The following is a 14795-nucleotide window of genomic DNA, read 5'->3' on the forward strand; positions in this document are numbered from 1 at the left end:
GGCCCCCCCCCCCCCCCGAGTGTGAGCGTTAAGGGTGTGCACCATCACTGCCTGGCTTAAGAGCACTTGTCTCGCAGAGGCCCTGGGCTCGGTCCCAGCACCCACATGATGGCTCACAACCGCTGTAACTCCAGTTCCAGGGGATCTGATGTACATACACACATGTAGGCAAAACTCTCATAAAAGAAAGTAAATTTGAAGGAAAAATGATTTAAGTGTAGGGCTCGGGCGTGGTCAGCTCAGCGTTAGACGTCTGGCCCAGTACAGGCAAGGCCCTGGGTCCCAGCCCTAGCAGCAAAGCAGAGAAAAAAAGAAAAGGCAAGTTTAAGGAAACAATAAACTCAAAAAGGACCAAAAATATTGAGCTTACATTCAGGGTTCACAGAAATCAGCCAGATCTCCCAAGCTCTGATAAACAGACAAAAACCCTTTCAGAGACGTGCCTTGCTGTAAGAGGGCCCTTTAGTGCACACAGCTTAGTACAGATGCTGTGGGTAGGGCATGGCCTGCTATGGTTAACATATTCCATCCCTCTCACTGGTGTTTGGCTAGGGACCCTAAAGCAGGCTCACAGTTGAGGCCTCCCTGCCCTGAAAACCTCCTCTAAACCCCACATTTTATCCCAGGAGACTCTGAACCATGGATCCCCCTGACTCTGGGGCACTACCCTGAGACCCCCAACTATCTACATGTGCACATTGCCAGCCCTAATTCCTACAGTTAAGGTTCCTATGTCACCTTTGGAAGTCCTCCTAGTCAGCCCAGGTCTCCCACTAGTGCCAACGTCCCACTGAAGTGCTCACAGCTCAGTGTGCTGGCCCCTTTAAGGCTGGTAGTGCGCTCTGCAGTCCCTAACCCTGTGTCCCATTCCTGTTCCAAGTGATCTTCCACACACTAGGGCACAGAAGAACTGAGACCCAGAAAGCAGGATTCTGCCCAGTTCAAACAGCAGGACAAGCTGGCTGGGTTCCGAGCCTGCCCCAAACTGAGAACGAGGGTGGAAGAATTGGGGGGGGGGGTGTCTCTGGGCTCCCTCAACCCTGTAACTTTTCTTTTCTGCCAAAGAGCAAAGCTCGGGGAGGGGCTTCCTTGTTCACATCCGACTGTCCAGGCCCACCTGGGTTGGTGACCACACAGATTGCATGGCCACAGCCTTCCTAGCTGGGTCATGTCTCCTGTGTGAATTTACTTTGCAAATGTAAATATTTGCTGATGACCAGCCGGTGGCCTAAGCCAGGGCTTAGGGTCAGAGCTGGGGCTCTCAGCTCTAAGAACCCTCCAGCCCAACTGGGCGGCCTCTGAGAAGGCTTGCAATGTGCCGGGCCTGTTCAGGGTGGGCAAGTTTCATTCAGTTTTTATACACTCGATTCATGTCAGGACCCTTCTGAGCACTGGAGCTGAAGGAGTCAATGCTGTCAGAGAGGGGCCAGCTTAGTCAGCCTCCCCTAGGAGCACCAAGGTGGTCACATGGAGACAAGATAGCCACTGTCAAGGGCACAGAATGCAGGGAGAAGGCCAGTGTGAGCACAGGGTACAGGGTCTGTGTGGTGTGAAGCTGGGTGTTCTAGGAATGTAGGAGGCAGTACCCGGGTGGAGCAGCTGGAAGGGGGGGTTGGCTGAGTTTTCCAGACAGGAATGGGAGTGATAGGTGGTGGCCATGGGTGGGATGGCACAATATTTAGCCCTCAGGACTCAACATATAAAGCAAAGCACAGGTTTGGCACTGTACCTGGCACCTGGCTGGCACAAATAGACATGTGTGGGATGTGCCCAGCCCCGGAAGTGGAGAAGCTGAGGGGCCCTGGAAGGGTATGGCCATAATCTGCCTCGCTTCTGCTCCGAGGCTTTGGGGCTGTCTAAGTAAACATCCATCTCCGGTTCCCCACCACGGAGAACAAGGGTGGTGGGGGTTCCAGATAGGGAAAGGACAGACAGTGGAAGACAGTGAACCAATGAAGGGAAGCAGAGGCCCCATGTTCTCCAGGGAAGCCATGAACAGAGGAGGGTGAGCCCCAGCTTCTCCAATTTTCCATCTGGGGGTGCTCACAGCACCCCACCTGTCTGAGCATGCTCCCTGGGACATCTCCAGCTATGCTGCTACAGAGTACAAAACCCACTCCGGAGCCAATTTGACCCAGCTTGAGTGGGCCCACAGCTTTCCCCCGTCTGAGCCTCTGTGATGCCGCAGAGGACAGTGGCGGCTTCCCTGCCCCTTGCCACTGTCATTGCAGGAAGGGCTGAGGCAGGATGCTGCTGGAGAGAACCCGGCAACACTACTTACATCCCCTTCTGAGGGCCTCAGCTTTATCATCTGGACTATAGGATTGGTGCACAGCAGGACTGCAGGCAGCCCTTCGGCAGAGTGATGGGGTGAGGAGGTGTGGGGACAGATTACAGCAGCTCCACCCTCTGCACAGGTTCAGGCGCTGGCCCAAGGGATGTGACCGCTACACTCTTCCTCCCTTCCAGCCAGGGCCCTGGCACTGGGCCAGCTCTCTGCCTGCCCTGCCGGTGTAGTAGGTTTTGACCTTGCATCTTTCTCTCCACTGTTTCCACAAGGTATGCCTGAGCCAAGTCATTTTTAGCCATACTGCTTCCTCCCAAAGCCTGGAAGGACCAAAGGATGGGTGAATCTCAACTCTAGCTCTTTTATCCTGTGTGAGCCCAGGCTGGTCCCTTCCCCTCTCTGAGCCTCACAGTCCTCATCTGTAATATGGGACCTTCAATGGTAGTCATGAACAGTGACTGAGTCTGTCCTCACTCACTGTCACAGCAGCTGCGCCCCCATTCCACATGCATAGGAACCAGCCCAGCTCACCAGCAGCACAACCACTCGCTGAGCATCTGTCTGAGAACCCGGGTCCAGCATGGAACCCCCAGCGCAGGTGAGAGACTTGTCTGGAGTATGTGAAAGATGCCAGGCACAACTGCCCACTATCTTTAAAATTTAGAACGGCAGTGCTTGCCTTCTTCTGTGGCTGCTCCAGTTCCTGCCCCTAGTGGTGATGGAACTCTGGGGCTCAGGGTCATGTCACAGTCATGTCAGTCATGTCACAGCTCTGAGACCAGCCAACATCAGGGGAAACAGCTGGGGGAGGAAGGGCAGAGGCCAGGATGGGCTGGAACTGTCCCCATGACTCCCAACCCCATTCCCAGAACAGTTTGGCAGAATATTTGAGCTGGACACCTACACTCCATAGCTCCAGCCTCGTAGGTGGGAACAGGCCCCCCTGTCCCATCTACCACCATGCAGCCCGGCACAGCACCTGATTCCAGTCCGGGGAAGCAGACTCCATTCTCAGAGTCAACAGTCTCACGGGTGGGAGCCCTGAGGTTCAGATGGAGAGCCCAGACTGCTGGGAGTGCATCTGGCAGTCTGGTGCCCTTTACTAAAGACTCTCACACACCCTGGTTTGGTTTGATTTGAGATAGGGTCTCACTGTGTAGCTCTGGCTGTTCTGGAACTCACTATATAGACCAGGTTGGCCTTGAACCCACACAAATCTGCCTGCCTCTGTCTCTTAAATGCTGGTATTAAAGGTGTGCACCACCATGCCCTGCCCCACTACCCACTGCACACAGAGAGACACACAGACACACAGACACAGACACACACACCCCTTGTGGATAGGCACACTGCTTAGACTGCCATCCTGCAGGAGGCCGGGGCTCTTGCACAGTGTTTGGGGAGTTCTGAGCTTGGAGGTTTAACAGCTAGTGGGTGGTGAAGCTGGCCTGCCCTGGAAGCTCTGGGCATCCTGTCCCCAGGCTGGGACCTGAAGGCCCCACAGAGGGAGTGATAGACCTTGAGAGTGGTCTGGCACACAGCCTCCAGCAGCTGCCCACACATGTCCTATCCCCTCACCTGCTCACCAGGCCCCAGGGATACAGTAGCCATTGTCTGATAAGGCTTCACCTGAGCTCCCACACCCTGGGATTTGCCTACAGTACCCTCGTGGTCTCCTTGGCAGTTGCCTCTAGGAGCCAGCTTTCCTTTTTACCCTTGGGGCACCTTCCAGCTTCCCTTCTACTGGTGGTGGTGGGCACTGGTCCAGGCTTCTAGTCTTCCACACTGACTGCACCGTTCCTTCTGTGGGGAGTTTGATCTAGGGCATGGCCACTCCATTCCTCTCCAGCTCCACGGGAGACCCCTGTCTCGGAACTGTGAAATCCTCTCCTCTCTTGTTTTTCCATCAGTTTGGGCCCAGTGTTATCTCTAGCTCCAGCTCTAGGTTAGCGATGGAACCCGGAGCTGTGTATTCCTAGACAAGTACGCTTATCAACTCGCAATGGACTGTGGGCCTTTAACTCCACCTCTCTGACCTCAGGAGGCGGGGCTCCACTCAGCTCCTCGCTCCCTTAATGCAGAGGCCCACTTATGCGTCCCTGTTTCTGGAATCGGGACATAACGGTGTGCTGTGGGGCCGTCTCTAAAGCCAGGTTCTCAGACTGATTCCGGGCCACTATCTCTGGTACGGTTATCCTTGGGGGTGAAGCACCTGACCTTTTCACCGCTTCTGCTATGGGTTCAGCCAGGCAGTGAAGCAGCCCAAAGCCCAGCAGTACAAGAGACAGGAAGGCCCAGGGAGAGCTGCAGGCTCCAGCACCGAGCCACCCCAAACTAACATGTAGATGGGGAATGTGTAAAAGGGTACCCCTGGATGGGACACGGATGAGTGTACCCCAAAGACTCCAGACCATAGAACCAAACACACAGGGTTTGAGTTCCAACTCTGCCATTTGCTCTGGGTGCCCATTAACTTGTTGGGCCTTAGTCTCTTCTGCTGTATGGCGTGGAGCACTGTCCCCCTTTCCTAGAAGGCTCTAATAGCTGTTGGCCTCCAGATGCCATGGGCTATGCTATCCTGTGGCAACATCTGGATGGATTTCTCTAGTGCATCTCTGGAGTGTTCAACATCCCCACAGGCTGAGATGCTGAAACGATGGTCCTCAGGGTGGCACTGTTGGTGTGTCCTTTAAGAGGTGGGGCCTATGGGCTGGATGCAGCTGAGTTGCTAGAGTGTTTGTCTAACATGCAGGAAGCACCTGGCATGGTGGCACACACTTATAATCCCAGCATTGAGAGATGGAGGAAAGAGGAACAGAAGTTTGAGGATATACTTGGCTACACAGAAAGTACAAGACTAACCTGGGCTACAAGAAACTTTTTTTTTTTAAATGGAGGTGAGGCCGAACAGGGGACTTCTAGGCCACCGAGAATGTGCACTCACAGTGGCACAGCCTCCCCTCCTTTTCTACATTATCCATGTGATATATTCCTGCCATGATGTGCCTCGCCCACAGGCCTGAAACCCTAAGACCAAGGTGTGAACCAGAATAAACCTTCTTGCTCTGTAAATGCATTGCCTGAAGTATTCTGTCACAGTGATGGAAAACTGGCTAGCACAAGTTAGAAAAAACAGCTTGGGATGGCATGACTTAAAAGGAGGTTGCAGAACAGATACAAGAATCTCCTGGGCCCCAAAGAGGCAGCAGTCACCATAAAGAGGACCTAAGATGGTCGTAGGCATGGTGGGCACTTCACAATCTGTCCCAGGTCCCAGGTCCTACCTTCCTCACAGGTTGCCCCTGAATGTCCAGGGCAGCACCTCCATTCTCGAGCAGTCACCGTCTTGTACATCACTTTGTACATGGGTCTCACCACAGTCCTGTAGCTGAAAGAAAAGCCAGGTACCCTGGCTCAGACAGGGTCTGCCACTACCGTTCCCGCTGCGGGAAAGGTGCCACCCCCGAGACGAAGCCAGGGCTTCCCGGACCCTCTTCCACCTCCATTCTTGGATTTAGCTCTTTACTAAACACCATGGCCATGAGGGTCTGGATTTCCACTGCTGGCTGGGCTAGCCTGCCCTAACTGTGCTGCTCAGAGCTCTAGTATGAGCCCTTCATGCAGAGGACCTGAAGTTTCCTCCTTAAACAAAGCCGCCTTTGTCCCACCCATCCTGAGGCCTCCAGCCTTTCCGGGGACCCCATGCAATTACCCAGGCTTTCGCCCGCGCTGGGCCCTAACCTGGAGAGCCGGTGTTCCGTTCCCACCACAATTCGGCTCACCTGTTCCCAGGGCAGCCCATGGGCCACGGGCAGTTTTGCAGCACTCGCTGGAGGTAGGTACCATTCTGCACATGGCAGGAGACGGTCCGGGTCACCACGTAGGAGCACCAGTTCCTGAGACAAACCCACAAGAGGGAAGCTCAAGCGGCAGGCCCAGGACTCCCAAGAGGATGGGTGGAGGGGACCATGTGTTCTCCGGAGCCCTCAGTCTCCAGGCAGAGACCACCAGACTCTCTGTGTCTTTTAGGTGGTGGCTTTACAGAGCCTGCAGCTCACAGGTGAACTCCATAGTCCTAGATGGGGTCATGCTGGGGGCTCCCAGGGGGCCTCAGAGAACGAGGAGCAGGGTGGGGCGGGGTACAGTCGCGGGGGCTCTGCCTCCTCTGTGGGTTCTCCAACCTTGAGCTACTGCTCCGCCAGTTGACGCATACCTTTTCAAAGTTATAGAAATCTTCACCTATTTCTTAGGAGAAACATTTCAGTCATGGATTAAAAAGCAAGCTGTGGGCTCCACTGGAGCTGAGCCATGACTGGCAGCTACCCACAGAGACCACTGTAGCCTCCCTCGGTCTTCCCCATATGAGAAGTGGGACTTACATCAGGATGCAAAGACATAAATGAAGAACTGCAGAAGGCCAGGCACAGCAGTGCTGCAGCAAGTGTCCCAAGCAGGCTGTCATGAGTGTCTAGATGGACAGCGCTCTGCACCAGAGGTGGCAGTTTGACAAGGATCATTTAGCCTACGGTCACGCGCACCTATCTACGCATGCGCGGAAGCAAATCGCTTGTTTGTCTCTTTCTACTTTATTTTTGGTTCATTTAAGACAGAATCTCTTTAAGTAACTCAAGCTGGTCCCAATGATCCTCCTGCCTCTGCCTCCTAACTCTGGGACCACATGCATGCACCGTTCCACAAGCTCTCGCTCTTTCTGGAAGGGCTCTTGTTCAGTAGCTTGACTGTGTGTGACAGCCGGTTCGGTCTTATAGCTGCTCAGGCTAGTCCCGGGATTGTTCTACCCCCAGCACTGGGACAATACTCACCTTTCCCTGGGTCAGAAAGTGCTCCTGCTAAGCCTTCCTCCCTCTCCATCAGCTTCCCCTCCCCCTGGACTTTCCCTCACCTTGGCTGGTTCTTCAAGGCTCAGAGAGATGAGGGGAACTTCCATAGCCTCACACTGAGGCTTTCTCTTTCTAGGGGTGGGGTAGAGGTAGCGCAGCTGGGTGGAAGTGGGGGGCTACTGGGCTGGTACAGGGAGGGGGACAGGGACATTCCAGGTGTTCAGCAGCCCAGCCTGAGGTCAGGAGCCCAGGGTAATTTGCTGGGACACAGGAAGGAGGAGATGGTGTCAGGTGGCCTTTCTCAGCAGGGGCTGTCTTCCCCAGGAGAGGCTCTTTGTGGCCTGGAGCCCAAGGTCAGCAGGTTCCCAGGCTGGGACCTTCACAGAGCCATGGACCATGTCTCAACCAACACCGGGAGAAGATGGAACTAATACCTCTGAAACAGAGGCAAAGGCCAGCCTGGCTATCCACATTCTTGGGCTCAACTCTGGCTCTGTGCCCCAGCATGGTGACATGCTATCTTCTTTCTGGGGCCTCAGTTTCCCCTCTAAAATGAAGGGATGTCTTTCTGGCTTAGTAGAGAACCATTTAAATAACCCTAGCATGTAGCAAGGGTCCAGCGTGTGCAATCTGGCATCCAGACATGGACGTGTCGGTTGTCTGTGCGTAGGGCTATCCCACAGAGGGGACATCAGAATCGGTGAGGCAGGGCCTGACCTCTCACATCCACAGGCAGGGACAAGCACAAACCAGCTGCCTAATTCTGCATGATAAGGGGAGTAGGGGATGGGCTGTTAACCACAGCAGGTCCCGAGGGAGTGAGAGGAGCAAGGGAGGAGCATGGCTGGCTCCATCCATGGCAGTCCCTGGCCAAGCTGATGCCACTTGCAGTTCCTGCACTCTGGAGGCTGAGTCCCTTTGGCCTAGCCCAGGAGACTCCCACCACAGAAAAACAAAAAAGAATGACAAATGGCTCAGCTGTAAATGCCTGAGGATGGAAGTCGGATCCCTGGAACCCGTATAAGGGTGGAGGAGAAAACCAATTCCCAAAGTTGTCCTCTGACCTCCACACTAGTATATACCAACACACTGACACACACACACCGACACACACACACATGCACGTGTGCGTGCGCGCGCGCACACAGAGAGAGAGAGAGAGAGAGAGAGAGAGGGAGGGAGGGAGGGAGGGAAAGAAAGAGAGAGAGAGAGAGAGAGAGAGAGAGAGAGAGAGAGAGAGAGAGAGACTATGTGATATAGCTGTTTTTTGAGACATGGTCTCTTAGCAGCCCTGGGAATCAATATGTAGAAGAACAGGCTGGCCGGGCGGTGGTGGCGCACGCCTTTAATCCCAGCACTTGGGAGGCAGAGGCAGGTGGATTTCTGAGTTCGAGGCCAGCCTGGTCTACAGAGTGAGTTCCAGGACAGCCAGGGCTCCACAGAGAAACCCTGTCTCGAAAAACCAAAAAAAAAAAAAAAAGAAGAACAGGCTGGCCTCAAACTTGCAGAGATCCACCTACCTCTGCCTCCAGTGTGCCAGGATTAAAGGTGTGAATCACCAAACCCAGACACATACGATAATTTTAGAGATTAAAAAAAAGAAAGATAAAGAAAAAAAACAAGTCTCCACCATGTAGAGGCTCCGATCCCGAGAGCTGGCCTGGAGGCTGTTGGGTTGTGTTCTGAAAGTAGGAACACAAGCACGTCCCTCCAAGTGTGTAAAACTTAACATCCAGTCCAACGCTGGGCTGGTCCAGGGCTCCCAAGGGAAGGGAGAGACGATCATCTGTGTGAATTTGGAAGCCCGAGGCTCAGGGACCCCTGATGAGCATCGTCTGTGGTATGTAAGCTCACACATACAGCTTGGGGGTTGTTTCTGTGCACACACAGGTAGAAGCACTTTCAAGGGTATGTGCACCTATAAATGCTTGGAAATGTGTAGGTAAGGACATGCACAGACCCACAAAGCAAACAGATTTGTACACAAAGGTCACACTCCACACAACAGAACATGTTCCTGTAGAAAAGCCTGCCCACCATGCAAATGTATCACACACACACACACACACACACACACACACACACATACACCCTGTGGACAGACAGAGGCCATGTCCTGTGCTTGTTTCCACAGGAGCACACAGTGCCGTATAGTGTGCACACATACGCGCTCATACACAAACTGGCAGAGGCAGGCCCAGCAGGGCTCACATGCACTAGAGTCTGTGCACACTCATCCATGAGTTACATGCATGTCACATGCATGTGCACACCCCTCACCCAGCTCCAGACCAGGCTAGGGGCAGTGTGTCCTTTTCCCTAGAGGGAGACATTTCCTCCCCTTAATTAAAGGTCTCGTGCTGTTCTTATTTGCCACATGGTGAACTTGGCCTTAATCCCAAGGAAGGACATTTGGAGCCAGTAGCTGGCCAGATATTTTGTAGAGGAGGGGACACTCACCAGGTGGGGTTCAAGGTCAGCCTCACAGGCCACAGCATAAGCCTGAGGCCTACCCTTGCCCACTTTCAGGAATATCAGGAGGGTTTTCTTGTTGTTGTTTTACATTTAATTTACATATGTGCACATATGTGCTTGTGCATATGAATGTATGCATCCCTATGCATGTGTGTGCATATATGTCTATGTGTTTGCATGTGCATTTGTGTGTGTATTTATGTGTATGCGTGTGGGTATATGCGTTTGTGTGTGCATATTACATGTATATGTATGTGTGAGTGTGAACACACACACTCGCACATGCCTAAATACGTACATGGAGGTCAGAGGCCAACTTGTGGAAGTCAGTTTGTTCTTTCTAATATGCGTCCTGGGAATTGAACTGTTTGTCAGGCTTGGGCAAGCACCTTTACCTGCTGAGCCATCTCAGTGGTCTGTGCAAGCGCTTTTTTTTTTTTTTTTTTTTTTTTTCAAAGCATCTATCATGTGTGGTCACTCAGTCTACCACAGCTCCGCATTGTCCCCAAGCCCCGTTGCTTCCGTCCTTCATGCTGCTCACACCTCTTGAGCACTCACGTGGCCATGCTGCCCCTCCTCCCACGTTGATCTTCAGAATCTGTTTACCTAGCTCCACCCCTCACTCTGGCAATTCCTATTCATCCCTTGAGTCTTAACCTCAAAATCCACACAGGTACAGTAGCTCTGAGCCATACTCTCTCCCATGAGTGTGGGGAAGAGGGCAAACCCAGGACCAAGTCCGTACAGAAGTCAACCCCGGGCCTGCTCAGGGTGTTTATTAATTGGCTGCATGACTGAACAGGTGGGCTGGGCAGAGAATCCAAGACCCGAGATTTTCAGAGCGACACCCTTACCACCCCTGAGGTCTTCCTTCCCTGAGGTGTGGTCAGTGACAAGGTACCCAAGAGCCAGGTGAGATCGGGAGGAGACAACATAACCCTCCCTGGCCCCCCACCTCGACCCACTCAGCACCCCCAGAGCCTCCAGAGGCCACTGAGAGGGGAAAAAACAGGGCAGACCAGCTCAGCCTGGCACCAACCACCCTCTCTAGTGGACCTACATACCGCCCTCCACTCCCCGCGGTGAGGGGCCCTGGGGACTTTGTCTCCACAGGGCCCAGGGCTGCGATCCGGAACAGTGATGGGAACTAATTACAGGAGGCAGCCGAGCGGGCCAGGGGCCAAGGGCCGTTATGAAAAGGAGAGCAAAGAACTGAGGCTGAGGTAGGGGTGGGGTGACAGAGCCAGAACCCGGACCACACTGGGGTGTGGCTCTAATCCTGGGACACTTTCCCTGAACATGACCTTGACTGGTTCTGACCTTGCTGTACCCATCTGCATATGGGGAGAGCAGAACGGCTTCCATGCAAAGTGCTCAGCCTCCCTCCGACCATCCATTCTTCCTGGCCTGGGTGCCACAGTCAGCCATGGCAGACGACAGCCCAGCTGGACGCCGACAGGGTCTTCCCTAGAGACCCAAGACACCAGCATCATATCTTTTCAAGGTTCCATGAGTTTTACACAGCAGGAAACTGAGGGTCTGGGGGGAGGCGCCTGCCTGGGGTTAGCCATGTGGGCATAGGGCTGGGATTTGTGAATGCTGGACCATTCAAAGAAATAGGATTGAGGCGGAGAGGGATGTCACAGGGACAGGAAGCAGCTCTACTACGGGATGTGGACTGGCAGCAGCCGAGTGATTCAAGGTGGCTCTGTAGAGCCCCTGGGCACCCTAGTTGTAGGGGCTCAAAGCCTCACCACATTCCTGGGGTTGGGGGTGGCCCCTTGGATGCCTTCCCGGGCCTCCCCCTCCTCAGGCACAAAGCCTCTTTTCTGCCTTCAGTCCCTCAGCTGCCAAGGGGTGCCCGGGGCGCCTGGCTGGGAGTGGAGGGAGGGCTGACGGGGTGCAACATCCCCATGCTGTCTCCAAGATGCTGGGACAGGGCCATGAGGGGAGGTCCCGACAGCCAAGGACCATAGATGACTCCAGTCCCTACCCTACTTAAAGGTGGGAACAGTGGGGCTCTGTGTGCGTGGCCTGTGCTGGTCTTCACTCTCTGAACAGACCTTCAGACACAGGCTAAGCAAAAGAGAAACTGAGGCTCATGGCCACGAGTCTCTGTGTCTATAAAATGGGTATGAGTGGGGTGCTGGAAGAAGGGCTTAGTGACACAGACTGCTGGGACAGCATTCTATAAAGAGGGACAGACCCCCGTGAAGCCCAGATACCAGCCCACAGGCAAAGTTCCCACACAGGAAGCCGGGGACACAGAGTACAACATGCGAGCTGTGGTCTTGGGCTGCCTGGAGACGGGTATCTCACCCATTACCCCACGTCTGACCCCAGGAAGCCCAAATTCCTAATCTCTCTTATGTAGGGGCTTATTCTATGAAGTGGGACAGGTAATCTTCTACTCTGAGCCTTTGTTTCTTTCTCTATAAAACAGTCAGCATGAGAGAAGGAGCCTTGGATGGCAGCTGGGAAGGTTCTAGAAGCAACGAATGCAGGAAAAGTGCCAACCCACACCAGCTGTGGTTGGCACACTGTAGGGGTGCTGTGGCATGTGCCACACGGCTGTCCCCATCTCAGACAGCTAACTGCTCCTCTGGCCTCTGCTGCCTCAGCCACTTCTACCCCTGGATTGTCACCTGCTTCTGCTAGCTCCCAGGGGGGTTGCTGGCCTCTGACCACTGAGAAAGGAAAACTTCTAAAAAAGAAAGAAGTGAGGCCACAGGGGGGTGGGGCCCTCACTGGCCTTTGAATGGACTGAAAGGCCTAAGAGGCCTGGCTAGTCCACATTGTCTGCCCTGGAGACAGGGGCAGGGGCTGCACGCAGACCGGGGGGGGGGGGGCCCAGGACAGCTTCAAACTCTGCCATCAAGACCAGAAAGGGAGAGGTGAATCCCAGTTCTTCCATGTATACCCACCATGAGCCATCTCAGTGTGTCCCTCTACTGAATGGGGACAAGTTTCCCTACATCCTTCAGTCCTGAAGGGCAGTCTAGAAAGGGCTCCACAGGACCCGATCCTGGGAAACACTCCACAAAGGCCGGCGAGAGTCATATGCTATTGGGAGGTCCAACTAAATGCCAGGTCCCAGGGGGCCTCTGACACTGACCCACTGTGCAGACTCCACCCCAGTCCTTCCTCTGAGCGAAATAAATAGCCGGGACATTAAAAAAAGATAGTAACAGGGGAAAAGGGAGGGGATTTCTGAAGGGCTGCCTAAGGGGTGACCCTGGCATTCTACATGTACATGGGGGGGGGGCAGACTCACAGAAGTCCTGGGGGGCTCTGTTACATACATACATGGGTCCACCTTCTGGGGCCTCAGGGGTCTCAGGAGTAGGGGAAATTGTCTGTTCTTTCACACAGAGGTAGGTGAGCCGGCTCTCCAGAGCACGGCATGCCAAGTCCCTGCTCCTACTGGTTGTGGTATAGAGATGAGACATGGAGCCCCTGCTCCAGTCCCGGACTGCCCCCGATGTCCCTGCTCCAGTCCCGGACTGCCCCCGATGTCCCTGCTCCAGTCCCGGACTGCCCCCGATGTCCCTGCTCCAGTCCCGGGATTGCACGGAGCTGGGGTCCAGTTCCCAGTCCCAGTCCCAGGGTTGCACGGAGCTGAGATCTGGTCTCTGTCCCAGCTGCACGAAGCTGGGATCGGGTCTCTGTCCCAGTCCCAGGGTTGCACGGAGCTGGGGTCGGGTCTCTGTCCCAATCGCGGGATTGTACGGAGCTGGGGTCGGGTCTCTGTCCCAATCGCGGGATTGTACGGAGCTGGGGTCGGGTCTCTGTCCCAATCGCGGGATTGTACGGAGCTGGGGTCGGGTCTCTGTCCCAATCCCAGGGTTGCACGGAGCTGGGGTCCGGTTCCCTCACCCCAGTGCTGGGATTGCACAGAGCTAGGGGAGACTTACCTGCGACCCGAGAACCGGGCGCCCGGGACGCTCCACGCGGCGCCGCCTCCCGGGAGCAGGAGCCCGAGGCAGAGCAGCGTCCAGGCCCGCGGGCCGCCCATGCTGTCGTCCCCGCCGCAGCCGCCGGCGCGCAGAGCCGGTTCCGGGCGGAGCAGGGCGGGGGCGCTCGGCTTCGCCCGCCCCTCGCCCCCCGCCCCCGCCAACCCGGAAGCCGTCTGCGCCCCCGCCAGGACGCCCTCCAGGTGCTCACCTGAGCAGCAGACAGGGAAACTGAGGCCCTGGCCGCCCCCGCCCCCTCACCCCCCGCAACGCTGCCAGGGCCCGAACCCACCACTATTTAACGATCCCCTCTGGACGCACACACTTTGACATCTTTGCCCGAAACACACAGGATCCTCCAATCGACCCAACACAGGCTTCCTGCACGAGCTGTGCCATTGTCCCAGGCATCTCACCCCATACATCCTGCCCTGGTTGGAGCTTTCATCTCTCCCTGCTGGGCTGGCCAAGTTGCCCATTTTATGGATGAGAAACCCGAGGCCCAGGTACTCTTTGGGCGTTCCCTAAGTGCAGTGACCAAGCACCCTTATACCTGTTTTACAGGAAGACGCTAAGGCCCAGAGTACGCTAGACCCACAATCCCCTCATCTCAATGTTTGGGCCTCTTACACACAAGTGTAGACAGCATTTTGGTATGGGCCTCAGTTTCCCATTCCCTAAGGTAAGTACTGACTGAGAGCCGGGGGCCTGAGTAGGGCTCAAGCATGTTCCACGAGGCAAAGCAGGTGTGAGGAGTCTGCCACTGCAGACTACGCATGACAGACTATTTGTGTGCATGGATAATGTGTGCATGCACGGCGCTGCATACACGTATGTGCTGTGTCTGCATGTAAACGGTGTGATTGTGAGCATGGGCAGTACTTGCTTATGTACGTCATATTTGAATGAACAATGTACGTGTTTGTGTGGCAAGCGTGATTATGCATGTGTGAGGTGCTTGTATGCATGCATATCATGTTTGTGTAATATGTGTATGTTAGGATGTATATGTGAATATGTAGTCTGATCTGTTGTCTTTCTTTCTTTAGTTGAGCCCTCTCTATATAGTCCTGGCTTGCTCTGGAACTCATGATATATATCAGGTTAGATTTAACCGCACAGATGTCTATCTGTCTGCCTTTGCCTCCTGAGTGCTGGTTCGATACTGTGCCCAGCTCTAGTGAGTATTTTTGGTAGTACTGGGTATTACCCGAGGGCAGTGTCATCATTAAGGGAGGT

General features: G+C 54.6%; 1 protein-coding gene across 1 annotated transcript in view; it reads right to left on the reverse strand.

Annotated features, from left to right (window-relative positions):
• Emid1 (EMI domain containing 1) overlaps positions 1 to 13618 on the reverse strand; it is a 52142-nt gene extending 38524 nt beyond the window's left edge. The window contains exons 1-5 of the mRNA XM_028758300.1: positions 13518 to 13618; positions 6070 to 6183; positions 5572 to 5675; positions 4377 to 4520; positions 2819 to 2898 (exon numbers count right to left, since the gene is read on the reverse strand). Coding sequence (XP_028614133.1) covers positions 2819 to 2898; positions 4377 to 4520; positions 5572 to 5675; positions 6070 to 6183; positions 13518 to 13618 — 543 coding nt within the window. The remainder of the gene's footprint in view (positions 1 to 2818; positions 2899 to 4376; positions 4521 to 5571; positions 5676 to 6069; positions 6184 to 13517) is intronic.
• Between the last annotated feature and the right edge of the window lie 1177 nt (positions 13619 to 14795).

Source organism: Grammomys surdaster, unplaced genomic scaffold, assembly GCF_004785775.1.
Source record: "Grammomys surdaster isolate TR1022 unplaced genomic scaffold, NIH_TR_1.0 126187, whole genome shotgun sequence".
NCBI lineage: Eukaryota > Metazoa > Chordata > Mammalia > Rodentia > Muridae > Grammomys > Grammomys surdaster.